This window comes from Misgurnus anguillicaudatus, chromosome 13, assembly GCF_027580225.2.
Source record: "Misgurnus anguillicaudatus chromosome 13, ASM2758022v2, whole genome shotgun sequence".
Taxonomy (NCBI): Eukaryota; Metazoa; Chordata; class Actinopteri; order Cypriniformes; family Cobitidae; genus Misgurnus; species Misgurnus anguillicaudatus.
This window is the reverse complement of record NC_073349.2, coordinates 6,724,984-6,750,575: the sequence shown is the minus strand read 5'-3', so window position 1 is coordinate 6,750,575 and position 25,592 is coordinate 6,724,984. Positions and strand designations below refer to the sequence as shown.

Here is a 25,592-nt window from a genome sequence, read left to right as displayed (position 1 = left end):
GCTTGGCATTAAAAGAGCAAGCATATGCTGAAGTCATGGTGGTCTCCAGGATACTGAGAGGTTCACACCTGCTTTTTAACAGCCTGCTGAAGTGCTAAAAATGACGTTTTCATCTTTACGAGAAGGATTTTAGTCTAGAGAATTGCACACACCGAGCTGAACACTTCATTTGAGAGCACTTGCTGAGGAACCATGAGCTGAAATTCACCCCTGGAAACTGTACAGCTTGATAGATTTAGCTTATGATTTGTTGCAGTATTAAATGTTCGTCATACTGTATATACCATATTCCAACATGATCTCATGAGAATACGTGCATTTTTACAGAAAGTGGGGCTGTACCACACTTACATTTTATAACGTTTTAATACGCATAATAAACATATAATATCGATGTGTTGACAGGAAATCAACGATAATTATTTATGTATTAACATCTTTAAAGATGTACAAATTTGTACATATTCCTATTCATAAATATTAAAATTGGGGGTACTGGCGTTTCTTACTTATATTAACGACATGTTTTCAGTCGTATTTTCTGACTTATTTATTTAATACAATTTACTTATTTACCTAATGAAATCTTTATAACTTTTTAGATTGTTTAATATTGTGTAACTGTAATTCTTTAAAACATTAAAATGAATACAATTTTTGTAATCATATTTTGTAAAATTTAGTTTGTTTGCCATGACACACAAAAGATGTTTTCTCCTTTGCTGTCTTCTCTTATGCAATATTAATTACACCAAAACACAACATAAATTCACAAAAGTTATTAATTTTATTAATTCGCTGTAATCCAAATTTAAAATGTATACGATTGCGAGGAAAGATCCAAATTCAGCCCTTTATCCAGTGATCTTGATCCGAGTTCTCAGCAGCGACCGTAAACGTCCAGTGGCGTGTTTACCATTTTGGGGGCCCTAAGCAAAGTCCAAGAACCGGGGCCCCCCATGCCCCAGCATTGCCCAAGGTTTTTCATTTGAATTGCACAACAATAATATTCAGTATATAGAACTAAGTGAGATATTTATAAACCGAGTTTATTTAGTTTTACACCGCTTAAAATAACACTAAATTGTTACAGTTTGCTATAACAAAAAAAATTATTGGTTTAAAAAGAATTTTCATGCCCCTCTCAGATATATCTTTTGCTTGCAAATGTCTTATAGGATGTATTTAAAACAATGTAATTAATACTGCAACTTCAGTGTCTGACATCTTACTAAAAAAAATACATGAGAAAAAAGAGGAAGCATTAGATTATGATTCAGACTGATCTAACAAACTGACCTAACAAACACCAGCAAACAACACTGAAAGTTGGTTATTGCTTGAATTTATGGATGGTAATCACGTAACTCTCATGTTAATTTTGCAAAAACAAACTTACTGTGAGATTCAACAAGCATATAGACTAGATATACACTAAAGATGAGATTTTAATGACAATGATGAGATACAGAATATGATTTATGTATTTTTGACGTGATTTAAACCCCTTCGTGGTGTCTTTATCATGTTTATACCTGTACGAGTGAGTGTGGAACAAAAGATGTGTGTCACTAATCAAACCAAACTACCAATCACAGGTGTGAAGCCCAAAGTCTTTAAAGTAAACTTGACCATCGAGTGAATGTTGTGCAGTTACGAGAGAACAGAGATTTGAGCGAGCACTCATTCCAGCACTTGTGTGGCTGCTTTTGTGCGCGCTGTGCAGAGGTGCGCTTTCCTGTAGAGTTCGCTCATGAAGTAGCCTATATGTGCCCTCGTGAGGATGCGCGCAAATATTAGTCTGCGTGCATACTCGCACATCTCTCGCTCGCGCGTGCTTTATCCGTGCCTTAGATTTGGGTCTGAATAAATGTAACATACTTTCGCACACCTTGTGGCCAGTAGGGGGCCCCCCAAGGCCACGGGGCCCCACGTAATTGCGTGGTGGGAAAACATGCCACTGTAAACATCAAATATTGCGTTCGTTATGAATTTGATTTTAAATATTGCGCCTCAAGAACTTTTACGACAAATTGCTTTACAGCAGTGATATCAAACGCTCATTAGTTCTTGCGTGCTACATCACAGATTTGCGACATAGCCGGTTTTCAGTCAATGTACTTTTGAAATTTGAAACATGCGCCTTCACAAAGAGAAGCTGGACTAACGTTCTCGTGGATGAATAACTCTAATACTTTTCCTGTCAATTATGTTGCATAATACAAAAAAATACATTACGTATTAAATTTGAGATAGGATGGTAACATTTTGTAATGTGGTAACAAAATTTGAAAATGTTTTATGTTTTTTAGCTATTAAAACATAATAATGCTATGATTAAATGCAAATGCATCTATGTATGCTTCAGTATCTATTTACACATACAAAAAATTAAGTTTTGTGTTTTTGAAAGTTACTTATTAATACTATATGTAGTGAGACCAGGATGCATATTCTTAGTACACACAACAAACTCATTGAAAAATGTTTATATTTGAACCCACAAATGGTTAAAACAACCCAGCATAGGCTAAATTACAACCAAACAGGTTGGGTTCATTTCTTTTGACCCAGTGCTGGGTTGAAAAATAGCCCAGCATTTTGTTTTAGAGAGTTCAGTTTTATCCCATTTTAGACAGGGATTAGCTTAAACCAGGACTAGGCCTTAGTTAAATTGGGATATTTAAGTAATTTTTAAAAGCATCATTTATAAAAACATTACTGGTGTGCATCTTGAGACACAACACTGAATTATTTTAAGGATGTCAGAGCAAGTTGTTTTCGATCAAGACAACACTATAGTTAGTTTGGGACTAGGCTTAAACTCTGTCTGGGAAACCGCCCCTAAGTAAAACTGATATAAAATACATCTCCAACAATATATGTAAGTGCAGTTACACTCTGGAAACTGTACTATGCAGTCATGTTAGATATTGAATTACATTTGAATTACTGTCACAGTGATAAGCTAAGCAATACTAATCCTCCTAAAGGCAAATACTCTTACATGTAACATGACACACTGTAAGAAATTTCTGTCTCATAAAGTCTCAATCCACTTGCACGTCTCCCATGTAAGTGTTTGAGTGTTTAAAACCTACGTACCTTCTTAAAACCAATTTGCCATGTCCTTTTGTTGGATAATTTACTTTTTTATGGATGCTTCCATAATCCCATTACTGTAATTATCGTTGAAAACACATTGAAAACCATGTAAACATATTGCCCACCAAAATGTTGTTTAGTCATGACGATTTAACTTTTAAACAAAGTGTCTGATTTTATAAACTGTAAATCAAGGTTATTGGCATTTCCAAAGTCATCCCGTTTTAAACAATGAGGTCTTCCTAGGATATGAGAAGCATTACTTTGCTTTGCCAAATCAAAGTTACATTTCCAAATAAGAGTGATGGATGTCTTAAACAAATCCAGGATGTAGACATGGCAGAATGACTGAGCAAAAAGCTCTCAATGGTTTTTTTCTTATTGGCTATAGTGTGCGCTGGTTCTAGATTTCATGTAGTGTTTAACCAAAATGACTTAAACACTTACATGACTCACTAGAGGTGAAGGAGATAATGACTTAAACGGTGTCTGTTCACATACACGCCATTTAGGTAAATTGCTCATAAAGTTGTTATGCAATCCATTTGGTACAGTGGGTTTTTCGATGTTAAAATATTTAGTTCCCAGTTTAATATAATTCATACAATGTTTCCACCTCAAACTCTTACAACATTGTACTGCTTGTGTAATGACCTAAAATATGCCGAAAACTTTGTTAAGGCAAATTTTCACAGGTAAAGAAGTGAATGTGTGCACCTTCTGGTGTACAAACAGCACAATGCTACATATATATATATATATATATATATATATATATATATATAGATATATAGATATATATAGATATATATATATATATATATATATATATATATATATATATATATATATATATATATATATATATATATATATATAAATTAGTCTACATCAGTGGTGGGGGGCCCAGTTTTATGGTATTTTATAAAATATAATCATTTTTCTTGCGTCTGCAATGTAAGTGTTTGTGTGTTTAAAACCTAATAGCTTCCTGAAACCGATTTGCCATGTTTTTTGTTTTTTGTTGGAAAATGTGCATTTTTATGGATGTGATTCTGTGTAATTAAACCTCAGAAAAATAAAGCAATACGTCTATAATTTATGGAGCCCGTAAGGGGATATGGAGCAAAAATTAAATAAAGTTTAGTTTCGTGTGCGCATGTGAAACTAAACTTAAAAAAAAAATCTGAAGGTTTCGCGTGAGCACATAAAACTAAACTTTACATTTTTTACTCAAATGTCACCTTAGGGGCTCGGTAATAGTTTTGTTTTTATTAAAAGTACTTATGTCAATAATTTTTTAGGGGGGTATAGGAAAGGGATGCACCGTAGACAAGTGGGGCCGCATGCCGAAACAGTTCAAAAACCACTGATCTATTTACTTAATTTGATATTTTTGGTTTATGTATATACTATGTAACCAAAATGTAACAAGCCAAAATAACCAAAACAAATTCCTTGTGTGCACACACTTGGCAAATAAAGCTGATTATATATTGCGTCTTTTGTACGCTCAAGTTTGTTATTTCAAATGTGAAAGTGAAGTGACGCGGTAGCGACATTGTTTTTCCAAGCGTGTCCTCACCGCATCGAGTTAAAAACATTTCAACTTTTCAGAATGCCACAGATCATGTGACAAAAACCTACGCGCCTAACGTTTTCCACGTGTATTTAAGTGCGACATGTGAAGGGCCCCTAACAAATCTAATGGGCTATCTTTTACACCTAAAACATGGCAGACAGGGAGCATGTTCAGAAAACCTTTTAGGAAACAGTCATTATTTGCAGGCACATTCGGTGACACTGGTGGCGAGAAAAATCCTAAACGACAACAAGTTTTTTATTTTGCGTTTTTGAAAAATTTCACGTACACATGACCACAATGTCAAAACAATCCACGTTTACACAAATCTTTGAAAAGGACTAAAAACACTGTATTCCCTTACGAAAATTAACCATGGTTTTATTATGGTAAAAGTGTCAAAACCATGGTTTTACTACACTAAACATGGTTTAACTATGGTTTTTGAAAACCATGGTTGTCAAAACCATGGTTATTTTGTGGTTACCATGGTTTTACTACAGTAACCATGGTTTTTTGGTTTTAACTGTAGTAAAACCATGGTTAATTTTCGTAAGGGTTGTGCTCACACGGGCCTATAGACTGAACACACAATGCACCTGCACATTACATGGAAACAATAATGACATCATAAAAACTTTTAAAAGCAAAAGTTGCCATTGTCGTAAACAAACACATAAAAAGTTAGCAGTTTTTGATTAAAAAAATGTTGTGCAAGCTTTACTTAAATCATTAAAATCAACATCATCAACGAGCTTAATCCCAGACTAAAATCATTTTGCTTTAAACATGCTCATGCAATGCGGACACACTCACAGGTCTGAATTAAGAAAGTGCTTTGCCCATTCTGGATGACGGCCAAAACGGGTCCACCCCTATTCGCCCAGCTCACTTCAAACGCGATGGCCACCTGCCAAAAATAAAGTAAAATATGTAAACATTTGGACTGTTTTGAAAGCTTACGCTTAACACTAAAGCATAAGCCATATAATTATGGGTATGATGAGACACAAAGTTTGAGACAGTATGACTAAAAGGAGGGAATACAGAGCCAAGTGCATCTATCTACCCCAATTTCAGTTGCCTTTACTAAAAACACTCCCGTTCAATTATAGGATTTCCTAATAATTATTCTTTGAAAAGCTCCAGTAGAATTGGAGATGAAAAGGAACTTACAAAACCAAGAAAAACAAAAGTCTCTGAGACCCGAGCGATGGCCGCAAACACATTGTTCTCGCACCTGCTGCATGTAAGGCCACTCGCTCTTAGCAACCGCCCGTGTTTTGGTTCAAGCCTGTTTTTTGGACACAGGTTTCCTCGAAGGCTAATGAAATGCATACACAAATGCAATAATGTATGCGGAAGAGAGGTCACATCATGTCAGATTAGCTGGGAACAGCTGTCTTGGTCTCCAAGGACGACCAACGCAGAAAACCCGCAAGGACGTGCGGAAGGATTTTGACTGATTGGAACCATAAGCGCTTGCTTATGTTACAGACACGTAGCATGAAAGATCAAATTAAAGTGTCAAAACAGTTGGCCTAATATGCGACATGATCGCTAATTGTTGTTCGAAATGTGCCCAACATATAGGGATTCATTACGGTTTCATACAGGTTTACAACAACATAATGATGAGTATTTTTGGGTGAACTATCCCTTTAAATAATAACTGCTATGCAAATAATATTTATATCCAATACCTTTATCTGCAATGTGCTCCAGGTTCTTTTAGCTTGTGTTTCTAGACGTGCTTTTGCTTATACGGTGACCGTTTGTGATTGTTATCTATTTCTCTCATCTCTAGGGAACTGAATTTCAATGACCTTCAAGAGTTCCCTACGGCTATTCGCACGCTGGCTAAACTTCAGGAACTGTGAGTAACCGAGACTAACCCGCCTCGCATACATGTGTCAATGTGCTTCCTTTAAAGTGGATCGCATGGCTTGGCCTCTTGCACTTTTTGTAAATCCCGGATAGATCCTAGAATGTGGTTCTCAAGCACAAGCCTCCTGCGAAAAGCAGATGCTTGCAGATGAGCACTTGAGTCGTTCCTTCTCAAGTATCCCAAAGTGTTTTTCCCCCCTCCGGGACCGCCTCATGACAGGTGTTTCTGGAAGACACAAAGGCTGTTTACATCGGCAAACTCGAACTGACGCAGTCAAATGGCTCACATGTGTGGAATTGAGAGTTTTTACTGACACAAAACGCGATTTAATTTTAAAGTTTAAGCTGGCGAATTAATTTTCTGGACCCCAAGGAGACTTTTCCCTTGTTTATGTAACTCACTTACTGTAATTATTTTAGACTGTTTGGAATTTTCAGATTAAAATTCACAAGCAACATGTGTGCCATAAATTAACTTTAGCATGTTATCGTCACAGCGACAGCAGACGATGACAAATTATAAGCGGTTGAAAATGTGGTCGCTTCGGTTAGCATGTCGGTTCTACAATTTATAGCCTATACAGAACAGATGTGGTTAGCAATAACACTGAAGAAAGCTGGTCCGTAGGAGACTTCCTGAATTTCGAGTGGAGTTTGTTTAAGTGTGCAGATGGCCAGATTTTCATTCGGCATGCATCTTACAGGGGTTTCCACAACAACAACATCAAGGCCATTCCTGAGAGAGCGTTTGTTGGGAACCCGCTTCTGCAGACCATGTGAGTATCTTGTCACAGTAACAAGAGCCCATAAATAACTTTCCTAACATGCACGAGTATTTGATTTGTTTATCCGGAATATATGATTGTTTATAAAACGTATGACTGTTATAATTAGCCCTTATTATATCAAAACAATCATGCTTCTGGAGTAAACCTCTGAAATGACAAGTAAATGTCTGTTTTATATTAAATTGTCAACTGTGAATAGGGATACAGACTGGAAATTTGTAGAAATAGTAGCACTAAATTATTATTATAAAGTGCTAAAGTCTTGTGACTTTACCGCAAAGCTAACATTTCCAAAACTAAAACGTACACTCTGAAATATGTTGTCTTATAAAGTTGATTAACTAAAAAAATTACTTCAACTGGTAAACACCTAAAAATTTAATTTCTAAAAACTAAAAAAGTGTTGGTGTCACCCATTGAAGTAATTTAAATTCTTTCGGCTTAAATTTTTCACTTAAAGTGTGAAAATGAAAAAAAACTTTTTTAGTACATCCAACTTTTACTTTTTGATTGTATGTTGTTGTTTTATTCGAATCAAAATGATGGGTTGTTTTTAACCTTTTGCTGGGTCAAATACAGTCAAACCAACATTTATTCAGACACCTTCACATTTCTCACATTATCATGGTTAATTACTATATATTAGAGAATGGTAATAAAACATGACAAGACTATTTGATCTGGTTTTGACCATCTTTCTGTTAGACTGTTACACTAGGTTGAATAGCTGTCAGCTGATAAATGTAAGTGGGTCAATGACGTGACGTTAATTATTTTGTGTTCATATGATTCAATTAAATGTAAAAGGGTTAAAATTTCAAAATAAATTTGCAGATTACTTGCATACATTCTCTTTTGTGCCGAGCCCCTGAGGTGACATTGGAGTAAGAAAATCTAAGGTTTGGTTTCATGTGCTCACGTGAAACTTTCGCACGCTCACGTGAAACATTCGGGTGCTCACGTGAAACTTTCGCATGCTCACGTGAAACTTTCATCTGCTCACACGACACCTTCATGTGCAGAATTTTTTTAAAGTTTTTTTTTAACTTTCGCTTTCACATGCCCACACGAAAGTTTTACGTGGGCGCGATAGTTTCACGTGCGCACGCGAAACTAAACGCGATAGTTTCATGTGCGCACGCGATAGTTTCACGTGCGCACGTGAAACTAAGCTTTATTTAATTTTTGCTCCATGTCCCCTCAGGGGCTCCGTACTACCATGAGGACCAAGTCTAAAATTTCTGGTTTTATTTCATTTTGAAAGAATATTTGGGGGATTATTCCAAAAATGTCAGTGTGGTGTAACCGTTCTGTCTCAATTGGTGTAACTCGTATTTCTTTTTAAATTAAAATATATTCATAAAAAATGTGGAATAAAATATAATCATCTAGTTTAGTGTAATATGATTTTTTACATAGATTTTACATCATTTGTCAAAGATTATTTAGAAATCAGAGCTGTTTTCAGCATATGCCCAAGCAAATATTACAAAACGCATTAAAATTTACATTTAGAAATAACTAATAAAATGATTTTTTTTTTTTTTTTTTTTTTTTGATGATTACGCTTACATGCCATCAAAGTAGATAAAATATTTAATATTTCTCATTCTTTGGCACCATTGGTGGTTATACCATTTGACATTTTCAGGTCCTTAACTTTCATAAAAATGTTGCAAATGTAATTTTGTTATTGCATAAAATTAACGTACACTGTGCATTGAAATAAACCTGATGCATGCTTTTAAAACAAGTTTTTAAAAAATGTCAAACCGTTTTTGTCACTGACCCAAGTACTCAATTAGATAATACCAATTTAGGTCAACCAATTACCAAGAAATGCTTTTTTTGTACATTCTGTGCTGGAAAAACGTTGCATTAGCAACATGGTCAGGTCAAAGTATAAATCATTTTGGGTCCCAAATTTTTATTAATTTTATGGCACTATAAAAAGTAAAAAGTTGGATCAACTTAAAAAATGACTTTAATTGGTAACACCTAAAAAAAATTTCCACACCTAAAGTAAAACTAAAGTAAAATGTTAAGTTGAATAAACTTACGTCTTACCAATTAAAGTAATTTTAAGTTCATCAAACTTTCCCTTTTTATAGTGGTAGTCCACTATATGAAGAATTTTTGGGTATATATATCACAGTTTACTATTTATAATATTACATGATAATAATTATATGTACAATTTAGCATGTTTTTGATAAAAAGTTTGAAATCTGAGATTTTTGTTTTAAAAAATCTAATGTCTTTATCTTCTCTTTTCAGTCATTTCTATGAGAATCCCATCCAGTTTGTTGGCAGATCAGCATTTCAGTTCTTGCCCAAGTTACACACTCTGTAAGTACACTTCTATGTGTCAAATGATAACACACGTGTGTATTATTAAACAGTCTGAACTGTTTAGCTTCCGATAAGGCACCTTTAAATTACCACATGGCAAATGCGTATAATTTCCATTTGATCATCTGCGCTTTCATTTTCATAAATACTGTAATCTTGCTCACCTCTTGCCATCACTTTTCACATAAGAAAACATTAAACCAGTCATTTGCCTTCGAAAAACAGCACGTTTTAATTATAACCTCATAAATGTCAGAATATGAGATTTAGCTTTCAATAAAGGCGATGAAAAGTCATTTATCTCTCTAATTATATACTGTATATAATGCATGAGAATGTTACGAGTCTATCCAGCCTTCATTATTTTGATTTGAAGTCTACCGTCAACTGCGCCGTTGTTTTTGGACGGTTTCGCGGACGCAATTAAAATGATGGACTAATATTTACTCTAGATTACGATGAGCCGAGTGTGTATGGTAACATTAGACTTCCCTGTGGTATTGCTGGAAGACATCTTCATTAGCAGAAAGATCCTCTCTAATGAGTTATCTAATCTGGTTTTAGCTCTTTGAACGGGGCCACTGAGATCCGACAGTTTCCAGATTTGAAAGGAACCACCAGCCTGCAAGTCCTGTGAGTCTGAGATCAAATATCTCCCTTTCTCTCAGGATCAGTTTCACTTAAGAGACTTTTAGAGGTTCTTCCCACCATTGAGGACACTGAAGTAACAGTTGACAAAACAAATGCATTTACTGATCTCTCATCGTCCCTTTCTGGCTAGCTTTTACAAGGTTAAAAATGATGCTCAGGCTTAACACTTTTAATAGTGCTCTGATACTAAGAACCACATATTCAAATAGGAGTGAAAATGTTGTCATTATCTACACACCCTTTTCTCATTTCAGACTTGTATGCTGTTTTTTTTAATACAACAAAAAATATTCATTATGTTATTATGTAGTTCTTGCCAGACAGTTGTCAATTTCAATTTTAGCACATACAGTATTACAGTATGTGTACAGTTTTGTCTTTTTTGCACATTTTTCTCCCCGCACATTGAAAGTAAACTCTTCTTTTCTTTGATATTGACTCAGCACGTTGACCCGAGCTGGACTGACGGGCCTGCCATATGATCTCTGCCACCTCCTTCCTAAATTAAGAGTTCTGTGAGTTTCCAAACCCAATTATGCACCTGCAGCACACAAACACATCCTTACAATCACGTCTATACGATTCCAAAAAATCCAACCTGGAAAAGAGACTTCAAATTCAAACTGAGAGATTTGATGTAACCAAACTTTCCAAGAGTTCTGTTCTCATTTACAATCTCAATACTGTACAAGCTGTTACAAAAAAAAAATCTGTTTTCCTTATTGTTTGGCTTTTGTCATCCTGTGTAAAATCCAGAATGCCTAATGGGTGACGCGTTTGCTGCAAAAACACGCGCTATTGGACACAAACGCATCTTCGCCCAAGTTGAAAATATTCAACTTGAGCGGAAAAATTCGCATGACACGAAGTTAAATCCCGTGAGTAATCTAGAGCGAGTAACGCGATGCCCTGCGTTTGGTGCGTACGTAGCATTAGAGGTATATGCAGGTAACTAAAAGGTCCATATCTGGGAAGGGGGCGGTCATTACAATATCTGTACCCAAATTATAGATATTAGGACCTTTTAAAAAGTTACCGCCCCAGTAACAATATTAGTGTCTGAAACATACTTTGCGCAAAGCATTTTCTTGTTATGAAGAATCTTCTGGTTAAAATTAACTCTAACCTATATGTGTGTGTGTGTTTGTGTGTCTTACAGTGAGCTGTCTCATAATGTGATCGAAGAGCTGCCGAGTTTCTACCACTGCGCTTCTCTACAGGAGATGTGAGTTCTTTAATACCAGCACAATGACTAATAAGCATATTTACTTCTTATGTTATAACTAAGAACCCAGATAAACCCTCAGAGTAGAACAAATTTGACAATTACGGCCATTACTGTAGCAATCAGTGGTGGCCGGTGACTTCTTTTTCGAGGGCGCTCAATGTGAAGTTCGTCACAACATGAATGTAGGGCGTCATGCGTGTGGGTTGTAATTTCAAAATATGTGTTCTGGGCTTCGAGAGATCCTATGTGCATCACATGTTTTGTCAAAATAAGTGCATACACCTCTAAAGGGTTTATGATAAAAGAGACACTTGCGTTTGCCAGATACTCGCATAATCTCATGTGTAATCAGAGTTTACTGTTAAGGGAGTGTCTTGCGTGTATTTTGTGAACATGAGCGTCTTTTATCATAAACTGTTTTGACGCGTGTGCAGCAGGCACTTATTTTGACAAAACACGTGATTCACATGGTTCACATGACGCAACAAACACATATTTTAAAATCGCAAGCAACGCACATGACACTCCGAACACATATTTTGAATTAGCGCCCCTCGGATGAGCAGTCACGAGCTGCCACTAGTAGCAATCCATCATGTGTCCATGTTTTTAAAGGGGTCATAGCGTGAAAATCAGACTTTTTCCATGTTTAAGTGCTATAATTGGGTCCCCAGTGCTTCAATCAACCTAGAAATGTGAAAAAGATCAACCCAGTAACTTAGTTTTGGTAAACCATTCTCTGCAAGCATGTCAAAAATCAGGTTTTTTGTTTTGACTCGGCAGAGGCCTACAGCACAATCTGATCAGACAGATTGAGATGAACACATTCCAACAACTCAACAACTTACGCTCACTGTAAGTACACGCTCCCTCTTTCTTTCTCTCTCTCTCTCTCTCTCTCTCTCTCAAATTGTACATCCAATTAGATTTTGTGGCTATGTAGAATTAATAAGAAACAATGCTGATTTTACTTCTCCCGCATATTCATAGTGGCTCCCTGATGCCTCTAAAAGATGTACGCGGTTAAAGGAAATTACAGTATTACTGGCAGCTGTTTGCCAGTAACTTACTGTATATTTAAATAAAGCAATAAGCCCTGCGAAGCAGTGGTGTTACAGTGCATTTTATAACAGCTAAGGGGCGTTGTTAGGCACGACGCGAAGCTAACCCCGTTATAAAATGCACTGTAACCCCACTGCTTAGTAGGGCTTATTGCTTTAATAAAACGGTTACTTCATATGCATAGTAGGATTTAATAAAATAAAATACAAATAAGTTGTAATTATATTAATACAAATATGCAACAGAGCGCAGTTCCCAAGAAACACAGACGCAGCAATGACACAATGAAATATGATTAAAGACTGTGGTGTTTATTTTTATAAATCAACATTCATCTAATTTATACATTAACATTTATATCGTGCAACTGTTGAAGTGATGATCAAATATGCTTGGAAGCATCCTAACTCTTTCCCGTCAGTGTTTTTTTTTTAAGTTGCTACCCAGTTTTAGTTTAATGCCTTACAGAAAAATGATCTTCTTTAAATAAACATAAAATATCAAATGAAAGAACAGACCATCCGCTTTCAAAAAAAATCCTACCTTCATTTGTTCTCTTATCACCACTCAAATTTTCAGCTAATAGCTGAGATAGTTCAATTTTTGTGAAGAACTTTTGTAAGAGATCAGATTCAGAGCCATGATAAAAACATACACAATGTTTTTAGTGTTGAGTGAATGCATCAGTGTTTAAGTTGGGTAAGTTGGTTACAATATTTATTGACATATATCTGGATATCGCCATTAATTGTTCAATTGTAGAAAAATGTAAAATATGATTAAAGACTGTGGTGTTTATTTTCAAAAATCAGTATGCAGCAACAGTGGCGCAGTGATACTTATGTAATGCGGTCTGAACCGTGAGGTTTACCAGGGTAATTTTTTCACGGCTTAGTGATAAAACGTTTCAAACAATCAGAATGAAGAACCAGAACGAGCCGTTTTATAATGTATGTTATTTACTGGCAACAGTTTGTTCAAAGTTAAATAAACATTAACAAGTCTTTATCTTTACAGAATAAAACTAATATAACAGCCTCATGCAAAACATTCATCTGAAGGAAAAAATTAAAAGGGTAAATGAGGATTTCTGGTTCACAGAATGCTTTGCATGAGGCTGCTATTTTATAGTTTTTCTCTAAAGACATAGAGTAAATAGAAAATGTAATTTAAATAATTTTTTTTATTTAAAGGCGGGGTGCATGATTTTTAAAAAACACTTGTGACAAAGGAGTCGAGCTGAGTACCGAAACACTTGTAGCCAATCAGCAGTGAGGGGCGTGTCAACTAACTGACATCATTGCCTGGGTTGCATGGGGCGGGTCTATCAAAAGAAGGTCCAGATTCTATTGGGGTAGGGGCGTGTTTGTTTGGGTGATTTCAAAAGTCACCATTGGCTTTCAGAGATCATGCACACCGCCTTTAAATAAATAACATATATTTCAATCTACAGTAAGTTACTGCCAAATAGCTGCATAAATACAACAAATCCCTGAAATCAATTATTGCGAAAAAGCAAGTTGAAAATACTTTTTTTACAATATCTGTCTAAAGAGATTGACAGAGCAAATGTCAGATAGAAAAAACTATTAGTTTAAAACTATACTAATGCGTCTTTGCTGTGGGTGGTGGTACTGTACCACTGTAGTTCATAGCAACATAACTTAACACAACATAACATATTTAAATGTAACATGCATAAATAATATTCAGTATAAAGACATTTTGCACAAAATATGTACTTAATATCTTTTATACATTCCAAGCAAAAGTCATACAATCACATGCATAAAATTTAAATAATGGTTGCTTTGAGATGATAAAATCACTTTTCACTTATTGTATCTGAAGTAACTTGCGAATGCTTGTTGTTTATCCAAAGGTAACATTACTGGCTTTAAAAAAAAACATAAATAGGCCTACTGTATAAAATATATTTTGACACCTTTCCTAACACATAACATCAATATTAGCGGCAAATTTTATTCTATTTAACACAAAACATCTGTACCGGACATAAAGAAAAATCAATGATTTCTCATTACAGGGATCTGAGATGGAACAGGATCGAAACAATCCATCCGGATGCCTTTTCCTCCCTGCAGACTCTTGTTAAACTGTGAGTATGCAAATTAATAGCACAAGCGGACATTAAGTGTGCAAGACACAACTTTGACACAACCGATTTTGTAACCGGCTGGTCAGATTCAGTTATCCGTGTGATGCTTTAGTTGAGTGTTCAATGTGAAAAGATTGCGGTTGTAATCACGGCAAAAGGCACCACGCAACGATGAAAACTACAGGCAATTAAACGCAAGCAGCATTATACAAAGAATGTGATGATGACTGAATGAAGTGACAGATGATGCATAACTGGAGGGTTATGGCTTAGGTCATGCAGATATTTCAACAGTCCTCAGTGTGATTATTCTGGTTCAAAGTTGTCTCGGGATTTGTAAATGGACAACCAATGGTAGCGAAGTTGAAGCCAGAAAATGTTTTAATAGATGTTGAAATGTTCTGGGATTGACTCTACTGTGGCAGTATCACAAATAAATCATTTTTCTCATCTCTTAAGCAAATACAACTTCACTGTAATCAACAGCATACACCAAATGCTCTCAGTACAGTTTGTGTTAGACCTTGAACATTCCTTTAAATTTGATGAAAACTGACATATTTTGGCTTTCAGCAGGGTTAAATGTTCAAGATCTGTGTGCCAAATATGTCACTTTAAATACAATCTTCTTCAGTCAACGAAATTGTTGGAATTCAGTTGTCTTACATGTACAGTGATCCCTTAAACATTTGGACACTTTGCTAGTAAACAAAACAAATCATTTTATTTTAAAGAAAGATAGCACAGGCATAACTTTTAAACAAAACATTTCACAAAAAAACTTTGGCATGCTTTATAATTCAGAAAAATACATTTAGTTACACTTACACTACTCTGCTAAAAAGTTACTAGGGGTGGTTTTCTGGACAGGGTCCCAGACTAAAATGCATAGACTAAAATGCATGTTTGAGCTGCCTTCAATTAAAAAAAAAAAAACATCTTGTACAGACATACATCAGTGCCGTTGTTTTGTCTCAAAATGCACACCAGTGTTATTGGGTTTTTTTTGTAAGTTGTGTGTCCAAATTTAACTAAGGCCCAGTCTAAAACCTGTCTGGGAAACTGCCCCATAGACTGTTAAATAACTGTGCAAATGTTTAATTCACTGTAGTGGCTACAAACACATTTTAAAGGAATATTCCATTTTCTTAAAAGAAAAATCCAGATAATTTACTCACCACCATGTCATCCAAAATGTTGATGTCTTTGTTCAGTCCAGAAGAAATTATGTTTTTTGAGGAAAACATTGCAGGATTTTTCTCATTTTAATGGACTTTAATAGACACCAACAATTAACACTTAACTCAACACGTAACAGTTTTTTTCAACGGAGTTTCAAAGGACTATAAACAATCCCAAACGAGGCATAAGGGTCTTATCTAGCAAAACGATTGTCATTTTTGACAAGAAAAATAACAAATATACACTTTTAAAGCACAACTTCTCGTCCAGATCCGGTTGTGATGCACCAGTGCGACCCCACGCAATACGCCATGACGTCAAGAGGTCACAGAGGACGAACGTGAAACTCCGCCCCAGTGTTTACAAGTGTGTTGAAAGAGGACCGTTCCGACGTTGTTGTATGTGGAATGATATTAATTAATGTCTTTGTGTCAGTTTATTGTTTACAATGGTCCACAAATGTGCGTTTTATATATGTAACACGTGACCTCCCTACGTCACTACGCATTTACGTTAGGTCGCACTGGACCGGACCTAGACGAGAAGTTGTGCTTTAAAAGAGCATATTTGTTATTTTTCTTGTCAAAAATGACAATCGTTTTGCTAGATAAGACCCTTATGCCTCGTTTGGGATTGTTTATAGTCCTTTGAAACTCCATTGAAAAAAAACTGTTACGTGTTGATTTAAGTGTTAATTGTTGGTGTCCATTAAAGTCCATTAAAATGAGAAAAATCCTGCAATGTTTTCCTCAAAAAACATAATTTCTTCTCGACTGAACAAAGAAAGACATCAACATTTTGGATTACATGGTGGTGAGTAAATCATCTGGATTTTTCTTTTAAGAAAATGGAATATTCCTTTAATCTTGTTTGTATAGATCTGTAGTTGTAACATAATGACAAATAACTAATAATTTCCTCTTAAACTTAGGGATTCAATAATTAATTACTAAAAATATAAATATTTTTTATATTTTTAAAAATGAGTAAATATTTCCCAGGACAAGGTGATAGGCCACAGTGCTGATAAATGCTCAAACAACTTAAGTTGATGATGAAACTGACATTCAGTAGCTAAAATCTCTTTTTCATCCATCCAGGGACCTGACCGGTAATAGGTTGACCAGTCTCCCACTAGCTGGGCTAACCAGCCTCACTCACCTAAAGCTGAAGAGCAACATGGCACTCTCTCATACATTCAGAGAAGAGGACTTCCCCAACATAAGGTACAGTTGTTGGTAACCAATAACTTTAAAACATCAGCTATCATATCTCACAAAAGAAAACAGCCAGGCTTAAAAATATTCTTAAACCAATATAAGTTTTTCACAATGTAAATGCTTTAAGTAGCTTATAAACAAATTCATGTTTAATTTAGCTTCCGAAAAATGACTAATTGTTTATAAAAAAAAGACAGTTTAAAGATATCTATAATCTGGAGTAAACTGTGACCCAAGAACATTGAAATTATTGATACAGATAAACCGTTCCAGCGTATTTAATCCCCTACATATTTAAACACTGATCTAAGATAGGAACTGTTATAAACACCCTCCTTATTAATCATCAAAGCCTCGGGAGTTGCCTTAGGTGGTGTTCCTTGTTTACCATCTGGAGAAATTCCAGAAAATTTCCAAAAAAAAAACAGGTCACGGTTTTAGCTGTGACCCAAAAACATTAGCGGCCAGATTTACTAACAGCTTGCACCAGTGCAAACACCTCTTTTCTTGTTAAAAGTCTACTTTCAGGATTTACTAAAGACACAAGGTAACACATTAGCGCAGGTAAGGCACGGACACATTTGTTTTTGCTACTGACCCTATTGCACATGCATTTGTAAGATTTTACAATTAAAAAACAAAATCAACGGGAGGATTTAGTAAATCAAGCAAAATGATTTGCTTAGGTTTTCGTTCGTCCGTTTACTGGAATTTGCGGCATTTTAAAACTGTACACTCTTACAACGAATGTGTTAAAAACAACACATTAGTGTTGATTCTGGGACAGCACACTAAACTTTTAACACAACTTGTGTTATATTTTAACACAAAATGACACATAATGTGTTAAAAGCTTAACGCACAAAGATGTGTTAAAATCAACACATCCTTTCTAAGACATCAATACAGCGTACATGAAGAAATCAGAATCACAACAAAAATGAGTTACAATGAATGTGTTATAAATAAACGCAAAAGTTTTAATTTTGGGTGAACCTATAACTATATTTTTTGTGCTAAATTTGTTAATATTGCTTTATAATGACCCAACTATCTACTTTTTAATCTACAGTACATTTGTTACAGTACATTCATGCATATATTATTGCAAATGTCTAGTTTACTTTGAGAATTAGCATCTATCATAATAATTGACTAAATGTCCTATCTAATGTATTATATAGGATGGACATTAAAACTTCTAAAACAACAAGTCTGTTTTAATGTCCATCCATATTTATTTTTCAATCTATTTTATTAAGATACAAATACAGGATATACAAGAAATATGTGAAAAAAAAAAATATATATATATATATATATATATATATATACATATTCAGGAATAAATATGTTCTTCAGGCATTATCAGTGTTTAGTGTGACCTCTCTTGGCACTAAACACATGTAAAAAGTAAAAAGACTCATTTCTTTAAAAGGTAACACTTTACAATAAGGTTCATTAGTTAACATTAGTTAACTACATTAGTTAACATGAACTAATTATGAACTGCGCTTATACAGCATTTATTAATCTTTGTTAATGTTAATTTCAACAATTACTTATACTTTATTAAAATCTTGTTAACGTTAGTTAATGCACTGTGAACTAACATGAACAAACAATTAAAAGCTTTATTTCTATTAACTAACATTAACAAAGATGAATAAATACTGTAACAAATTTGCTCATGGTTTGTTCATGTTAGTTAATACATTAACTAAAATGTTAACTAATGAACCTTATTGTAAAGTGTTACCCTTTAAAATTAGGATTTAATTTTATTTAGGTTTAAGAGATCTAGAGATCCTTTCCAGCTATTGCTCAAGTGAAAGGGGAGTTTACCCTAAAAACTTGACACATCAACTTTATTTATTAGATTTTTTCTTAAACATATCAAAACTATACGATACATATAACAAGTACCACCACATATTCACTCATTTCACACATATAAAGGAAAGAACAGAAAAAACACCACACAAAAAAGTAAAAACCCTGCGGAGACAATATTTGGAAACAATACATGTAAAACAGAATTACATAAAATTATATTACAACAATACATTTGCAATATTACATTGTATTCTAATCTATAATTTTCCTGTTTTTCACACTTTTCTTTCTTTCATATAAATGTGTTTGAAACAATATATCACTATAAAAAAGCACTGTATAATTTTGAATAGTTTGTGCCATGTTTCTGAGCATTCTCTGTCACCACTGTTGAAACAGGGTCGTAGAGATGCCATATGCCTATCAGTGCTGTGTATTTGGAGCCTGCAGCAGTTACAAAGCAGCCAGTCAGGGGGAAGAGCAGATGGGCAGTGAGGAGGAGGATCTTCAGAAGAAAGCTTTGTCTCTGTTCCCCATTCACACCGACAACAACTGTAAGCTCTATTTTACTAACTCTGCTTAAATGCACACCAAATGTCCCAAAAAGTTTTTTTTTTTTAATGACAAAAGTGGACTTTAAAAAAATCCACAATAGACTTCTAAAATAAGAGTGGTCTATTTTTAAACGCTTTCTTCTATCTGCCAGTCTCTTCATCTTTAATTAGCACTGTAGATTAGGGCTTTAAGGGGCGCTCACATTAGACTTTGAGCATGAAAATATTTTTCAGACATTCCTGCGAATATGAGTAAGGTCACACGGTGATATACCAGTCTTCTACTGCTCATATGTATCCACATGATAAAAACCAGCAGAACAGAGTTCACCAGACTTGTGAAATATCTCCGTTTCTGGTATGACGCATTCACATGCGTATGAATGGAAGTCAATGAAATATAAAGTGTAGTGTGACCGCCCCCCTACAGTAACCCCAGGTACATTACAGATAAAAATGTGTCTCTTTTCTTCATGCATTATTCAATGTGAACTGATCAGATTCCTTATAATGTGCTGTTTTCACTTGCAGATGACCTTGATCTGGAGGAATTCCAGTTGGCTATTGAGGAGTCCAAACTACAAACCAGCATACAGTGTTCCCCTATTCCAGGTCTGAATACGGAAATTATTTGCTTATGTATTCATTCACAAGCATTCCTGATGTATAGTCATGTCACCATGACTGTACCATGTCCTAGAAAGTTTGAATATTTAATGCATTATAATGTTTTCCATCTAAACAGCAGATAACTGTAGTATATGGTTGGTGTAGTATAAAGGTGTTCATAAAATGTCAAAATTATCAAAATATATGCAGAGTATTTACTGCTTTTGGATCCATAAATGGTAAAGTGTTTTATAAGGTGGGTAAGAGCACCACCTAGTGCATAATAGCGGAAATATGGATTGCCGTAAAAACTTGACTTTGACAGGAAAGTGTTTTCTCTTAACAGGCTTTATGCCCAGCTGCACTACTTCCTGAACTTCAGCCAGCTCCTTGTTTCCAGTCTGCCATTATTGGACAAACTGATTAATCCAGGTGTGCCTGACCTCAGTAGTCAGAAACAAACTGATTAATCTAGGTGTGCCTGACCTCAGTAGTCACAACAACAATAATCAGACACACCTGGATTAATCAGTTTGTCCAATAATGGCAGACAGGAAACAAGGAGCTGGCTGAAGTTCAGGAAGTTGTGCAGCTGGGCATAAAGCCTATTGACGTGATAACTCGTCAATAGCAGGGAAAGAGTTAAAATCCGATAAACCTTCAGATGTTTCATTTCTGATCTGGTTCTTAAATTCTAATTTATTTCTTCTTTCCTTTCAGGTCCATTTAAACCATGTGATAACCTGTTTGATAGTTGGATGGTACGCCTCGGAATGTGGCTCATCTCTCTAGTCTCTCTGATAGGAAACAGTCTTCTCCTCTTGACAGTGTTTGCCTCTCCCAGCTATCTTTCACCTGTCAAGTTCATCATCGGCAGCATCAGCAGCACCAACCTGCTGACGGGCCTGTGCACCGGTACGCTGGCGCTAGTTGATGCTCGGACATTTGGGGAGTTCGCCCTGCACGGTGCTCAATGGGAAATGGGTGCCGGTTGCCAGGCAACAGGCTTTCTTTCAGTGCTGGCCTCAGAAGGCTCCATACTCTTCCTCACCTTGGCCGCAGTGCAGTGCAGCGTGTCAGTGTCGTGTGCCCGAGCCTATGGAAAGTCACCCTCTCTGGCAACCGTGCGCGCTGCTGCAGTAGCATGTTTGGCACTTTCACTGGCAGTTGCTGCTTTGCCCTTAATAGGGGTTGGGGAGTATGGGGCAACCCCCCTCTGCATGCCATCACCACTGCCAAATGGAGTGCCCTCCACACTGGGCTTTATGGTGGCCCTGATCATGATGAATTCCTTGTGCTTCTTAGTCATCACCGGAACGTATATCAAGTTGTACTGGGACCTGATGAAAGGTGACTTTGACAGCATTTGGGATTGCGCTATGATCAAACATGTGGCCTGGCTCATCTTCACCAACTGCCTGCTCTACTGCCCGGTGGCCTTCCTCAGCTTCTCCTCCCTTCTGGGACTCTTTCCTGTAAGCGAGGAGGTTGTCAAATCAGTTGTCCTTGTGCTTCTTCCTCTGCCGGCCAGCATCAACCCTTTGCTCTACCTATTCTTCAATCCACACTTCCGTGAAGATGCGCGTCTCCTCTGGAGCAGAGCTTACCTACGCAATGACCGCAACTTGGATTCCTTTGTCTCTGTTGACACAGAAAAGAGCTCGTATGACTCCACACAAGCTCTGGTGTCTTTTGCCGCAGAAGCAGAGTTTGAGGGTTCATCAGCACCAACCCAAGAGACAGTCACACGATTTTCTTGCCCACCCTCAGTGCAGCTCATCCCATGCCAGCTGCAGACGCAACCCTCAACGGATAGGGAAAATGTTGGAGAGAACATGGCCAGGTCTACACCAGGACTTTCAGAGAAGCAAGAATTTCAGAGAAGCAGTGGACTTGGCACTAATAATGGAAGCCTTCTCTCTGGAGTCTACCACTCCCCACTTCTCTCATCTCATCCTTAAGTCTTCTTCGAATATCTTGAGTTTTCAAGGACCCTTTCAGTGTGAGTCTTGAATCTTGAGCCTACGTATGAACTTACCCCTGAAACCATCAGAGTTATTGAACAATGAACTACATTGGATTTGGGAAAAATGTACCTATACTTAAAGTCCCAATTGCTACATGACATTCTAAAAAAGGGGAAACAAATTCCTTTTTGCATATTGTGATCTCATGGGCCTTATAATAATTTATGCAACAAACTGAAATGTACAAAAATTTTATTTTTTAAAACTTTTGTTTTGTGTGATACAGGTATTACAGAATACAGATGACTCTTAGGGAATGTTAGCATGACAACAATTGTACAAAAATGGATGTGTCTTAAAAAAATGTTTTAACATACATACCACAATGTCGCCAAAACAATCCACGTTCACACAGATCAGAGAAAACAACTAAAACACTGTATTACGTGTGCCAGTCCAGTAGGTGGCGATGTTATTTTGTAAAGAAACACCACACGCCTCACACATACGCTTTCTTCTATAGAGTAATAAATACAAACAATTAAGACAGTGAAAGTATTTTAAAATTTTGTTTAGACAGTAGAGTGACAATATGTTGTATTTTCCCGAGACACGTCCTGAACAGAATTTTCGTGTGCGTCTTCTAAAAGTCGTATTTGATGACCACATATGTCATCGAGGTTCTCAGATTTTAGTATGGGTGACCATACGTGCCATTTTTGTATGGGTGACCATACGTGCCATTCTTCCTTCCTGGCCGGGATTTCGGTGCGTCTTCCGGAGGTCGTATTTGTTGACCGCATAAGCCATTCAGTTAAAAACATAAGACATACAATCGTAGTTTCATTCTTACCTTAAAATGTAACGTTGCTTTTCTGTAATAATAATAATAAGAATCCTCTGACGTATGCGGTCGACAAATACGACTTCCGGAGGACGCACCCAGGGTCCTGGCCGGGACGCGTCCGGAAAGAATGGCACATATGGTCACCCTATGTTTGCTTTTCTGAAATGGAACCTGAAATAATAAGAAGCACCCAAAATCATGGCTAGAACACGTTACGGAAAAATGGCACCTGTAGTCACCCTAATAGACAGACAATGATGTAGGTTGTTTTACTTTCCTTGTACTATGAGTTTTGTAAACTTTGTTGGAGAAGCGTTAATAAATTTGAGCAGCACATACGCACTCCTGTAGACCGCCATTGTTATTATGATTGTCTATATTTTTGCACTTCGAAAACAGTTTTCAAAAGTTTGCATTTCGGACCCCAAAATGTAAACAAATGCAAACAAACAGCCAAAAGTGTTCAGTTTTTGGTTGAAAACGTTGTTGTGTAGACTGCCCCAATGTTTCTCAATTGCAGTCCTCACGCCCCCTCCCATGTTTTAGAAGGTCTCCATATATAAAAACATTCTGATTTGACTTCAGTGGGGCTGTGTATACCGATCGGTATGTGACATCATAGTACCGTGAGAGGAACTCAAATCATTCTTGCAGTAATGTGATGTCACACGCTGATTTATCTGTGCAACGCTGCATTAAGTCGAGCAAGCTGTTTATGCAGGGCTCCAGTAGCACAGTGGCCCCCCATCTAAAAATTTCTGGCGCAACCAGAAAATGTAGGGGCACACACTTTGAATCAACATGCTAAGCAAATATTCACATTTATTTTAATTTCCACTATATTACTAATAAGTACTTCAATGATAGATGCCGAAAGTACAATGTGCCGTTTTCAAATTCAGTGTCAAATCACAAAAAAGTGTCAAATTTACTGGTCGCACATGTGCGACTGGATGTAAAATTCAGTGGCACACTCTCAAATTTTGGTGGCAGTCTGGAGCCCTGTTATGGGAGAGACCCAATGAGTTGAATCAGGTGTATTTTAGATAGCGAGACACCTAAAACATTCTGGAAGGGGAGGGGGTGAGGATTGGATTTGAGAAACACTACCTTAAAAAAATGTGCTGGGATTAATACAAATTGAGCTTTATTGACAATGTGGTATGCTTTTGATTACCACATGCATTCATTTAACAAATTTGGGCTTAAAATGTGTGTTCATACACAATGTTAATCCCCTTGAACAGTACACTCACCAATAAAAGACAATTTAGACAACTCAAATAACTTATATTTGTATGTAACAATCATTATCAATTTATTATCAGCGCTTCAAGCTGCAAATAAGCTGGAAGGTCTCCTTTAAAGGCTTTTATTTTAAGTACATTCCTATAGTTTACGGTAACTGATGGTTTATTTTTTCACAAACTGGTGGGCTGGAGTTGTCTGTGGTAATCAACAGCATATGCCACTGATGCTGTCAAACTGGCTTGTTTAAAAACCTGGAGCATTCCTTACATTAGGATTATATCACAGGTACAAGTCGCTGATGTAAAGAATAAATCTAATATTTTAATGTGAAAAATGTTTCTATTACAAACTCTGTATGTATTCAAACTTTTATGCATTCATTTTTAAATGTATATATACACACACACATCAAAGTCATAATTGCATTGTACTACATTTTTGCAAGCTGTCATTTTTTGTCTGCAAATGAACAAAATTGTGGGAAGGTAAATGCTTGTGTATATTTAGTATAAAAAAGCACAACATGTCAATAAGAACTAAAGCATACACACTACGCAAATACACAGACACACAAAAGCAGTCCTATTCTGTTGTCCTGTTATATCTCACTTAAGCCCCCCCATCTGTTACTTATTTTTCTTATGCAATTTTTCATCTTAATATTAATTTGTATTATTATTGTAACAGTACATTTTACTACTACACAGTAAACCTATTTTGCTGCCTTACAATTTTAAGTATAAACAAACTGGCATTAAGTTATTTCAACTTACTATTTAAAATGTGTTTTACATTAATTCAACTTATAAAATAAGTTAAGCAATTTCAACATATTTTTTATTACAATGCAATATTTTTGGGTAGCACAGATTTGTGTTTATGTACTTGTGTGGTGTGTTTTATGTCCAACAAAATTTGTTTTCAGAACGTTTCAGAGATGTTCTGCATTTCTATGTTAACATTAAGACAGCATTATAAAGAAAGAGAAATTTGTGAAATATTAAACATGTCTCGGTTATAAAATTGAAGATATAAAGTGAACTATGAGCGATTTGATTAGGTTGTAATAAAATTATGGTCCTTAGCTGTTGTATTGTAAAATATAACTACCTCTGATCTAGCATGCTATACTTTTTATCCCTATTGATTTATTTCTATACTTTTATATTAAATGTATATTAAAATGTAATTTTATATTGGACTATAAAGATCTTTGTACAACAAACACACTATTCTGGATGTAAATATTTTTTATATTTCTGTATACATGTGATGAAAGAATGATTTAATAAAGTTATTAGTTTCATAAATGTATGTCTTAAAGAGTATTGAACAGTTCGGTGTGTTGTAAA

The 25,592-nt window shown here is 35.8% G+C and overlaps 1 protein-coding gene across 1 annotated transcript in view; it reads left to right on the top strand.

The window, feature by feature from the left end:
• lgr6 (leucine-rich repeat containing G protein-coupled receptor 6) overlaps positions 1 to 23,038 on the top strand; it is a 116,068-nt gene extending 93,030 nt beyond the window's left edge. The window contains exons 7-18 of the mRNA XM_055188325.2: positions 6,495 to 6,563; positions 7,279 to 7,350; positions 9,640 to 9,711; positions 10,279 to 10,347; positions 10,809 to 10,880; positions 11,525 to 11,590; positions 12,377 to 12,448; positions 14,703 to 14,774; positions 17,057 to 17,182; positions 19,412 to 19,566; positions 20,098 to 20,178; positions 20,896 to 23,038. Coding sequence (XP_055044300.2) covers positions 6,495 to 6,563; positions 7,279 to 7,350; positions 9,640 to 9,711; positions 10,279 to 10,347; positions 10,809 to 10,880; positions 11,525 to 11,590; positions 12,377 to 12,448; positions 14,703 to 14,774; positions 17,057 to 17,182; positions 19,412 to 19,566; positions 20,098 to 20,178; positions 20,896 to 22,136 — 2,167 coding nt within the window. The 3' untranslated portion in view covers positions 22,137 to 23,038. The remainder of the gene's footprint in view (positions 1 to 6,494; positions 6,564 to 7,278; positions 7,351 to 9,639; positions 9,712 to 10,278; positions 10,348 to 10,808; positions 10,881 to 11,524; positions 11,591 to 12,376; positions 12,449 to 14,702; positions 14,775 to 17,056; positions 17,183 to 19,411; positions 19,567 to 20,097; positions 20,179 to 20,895) is intronic.
• The last annotated feature ends 2,554 nt before the right edge of the window (positions 23,039 to 25,592 follow it).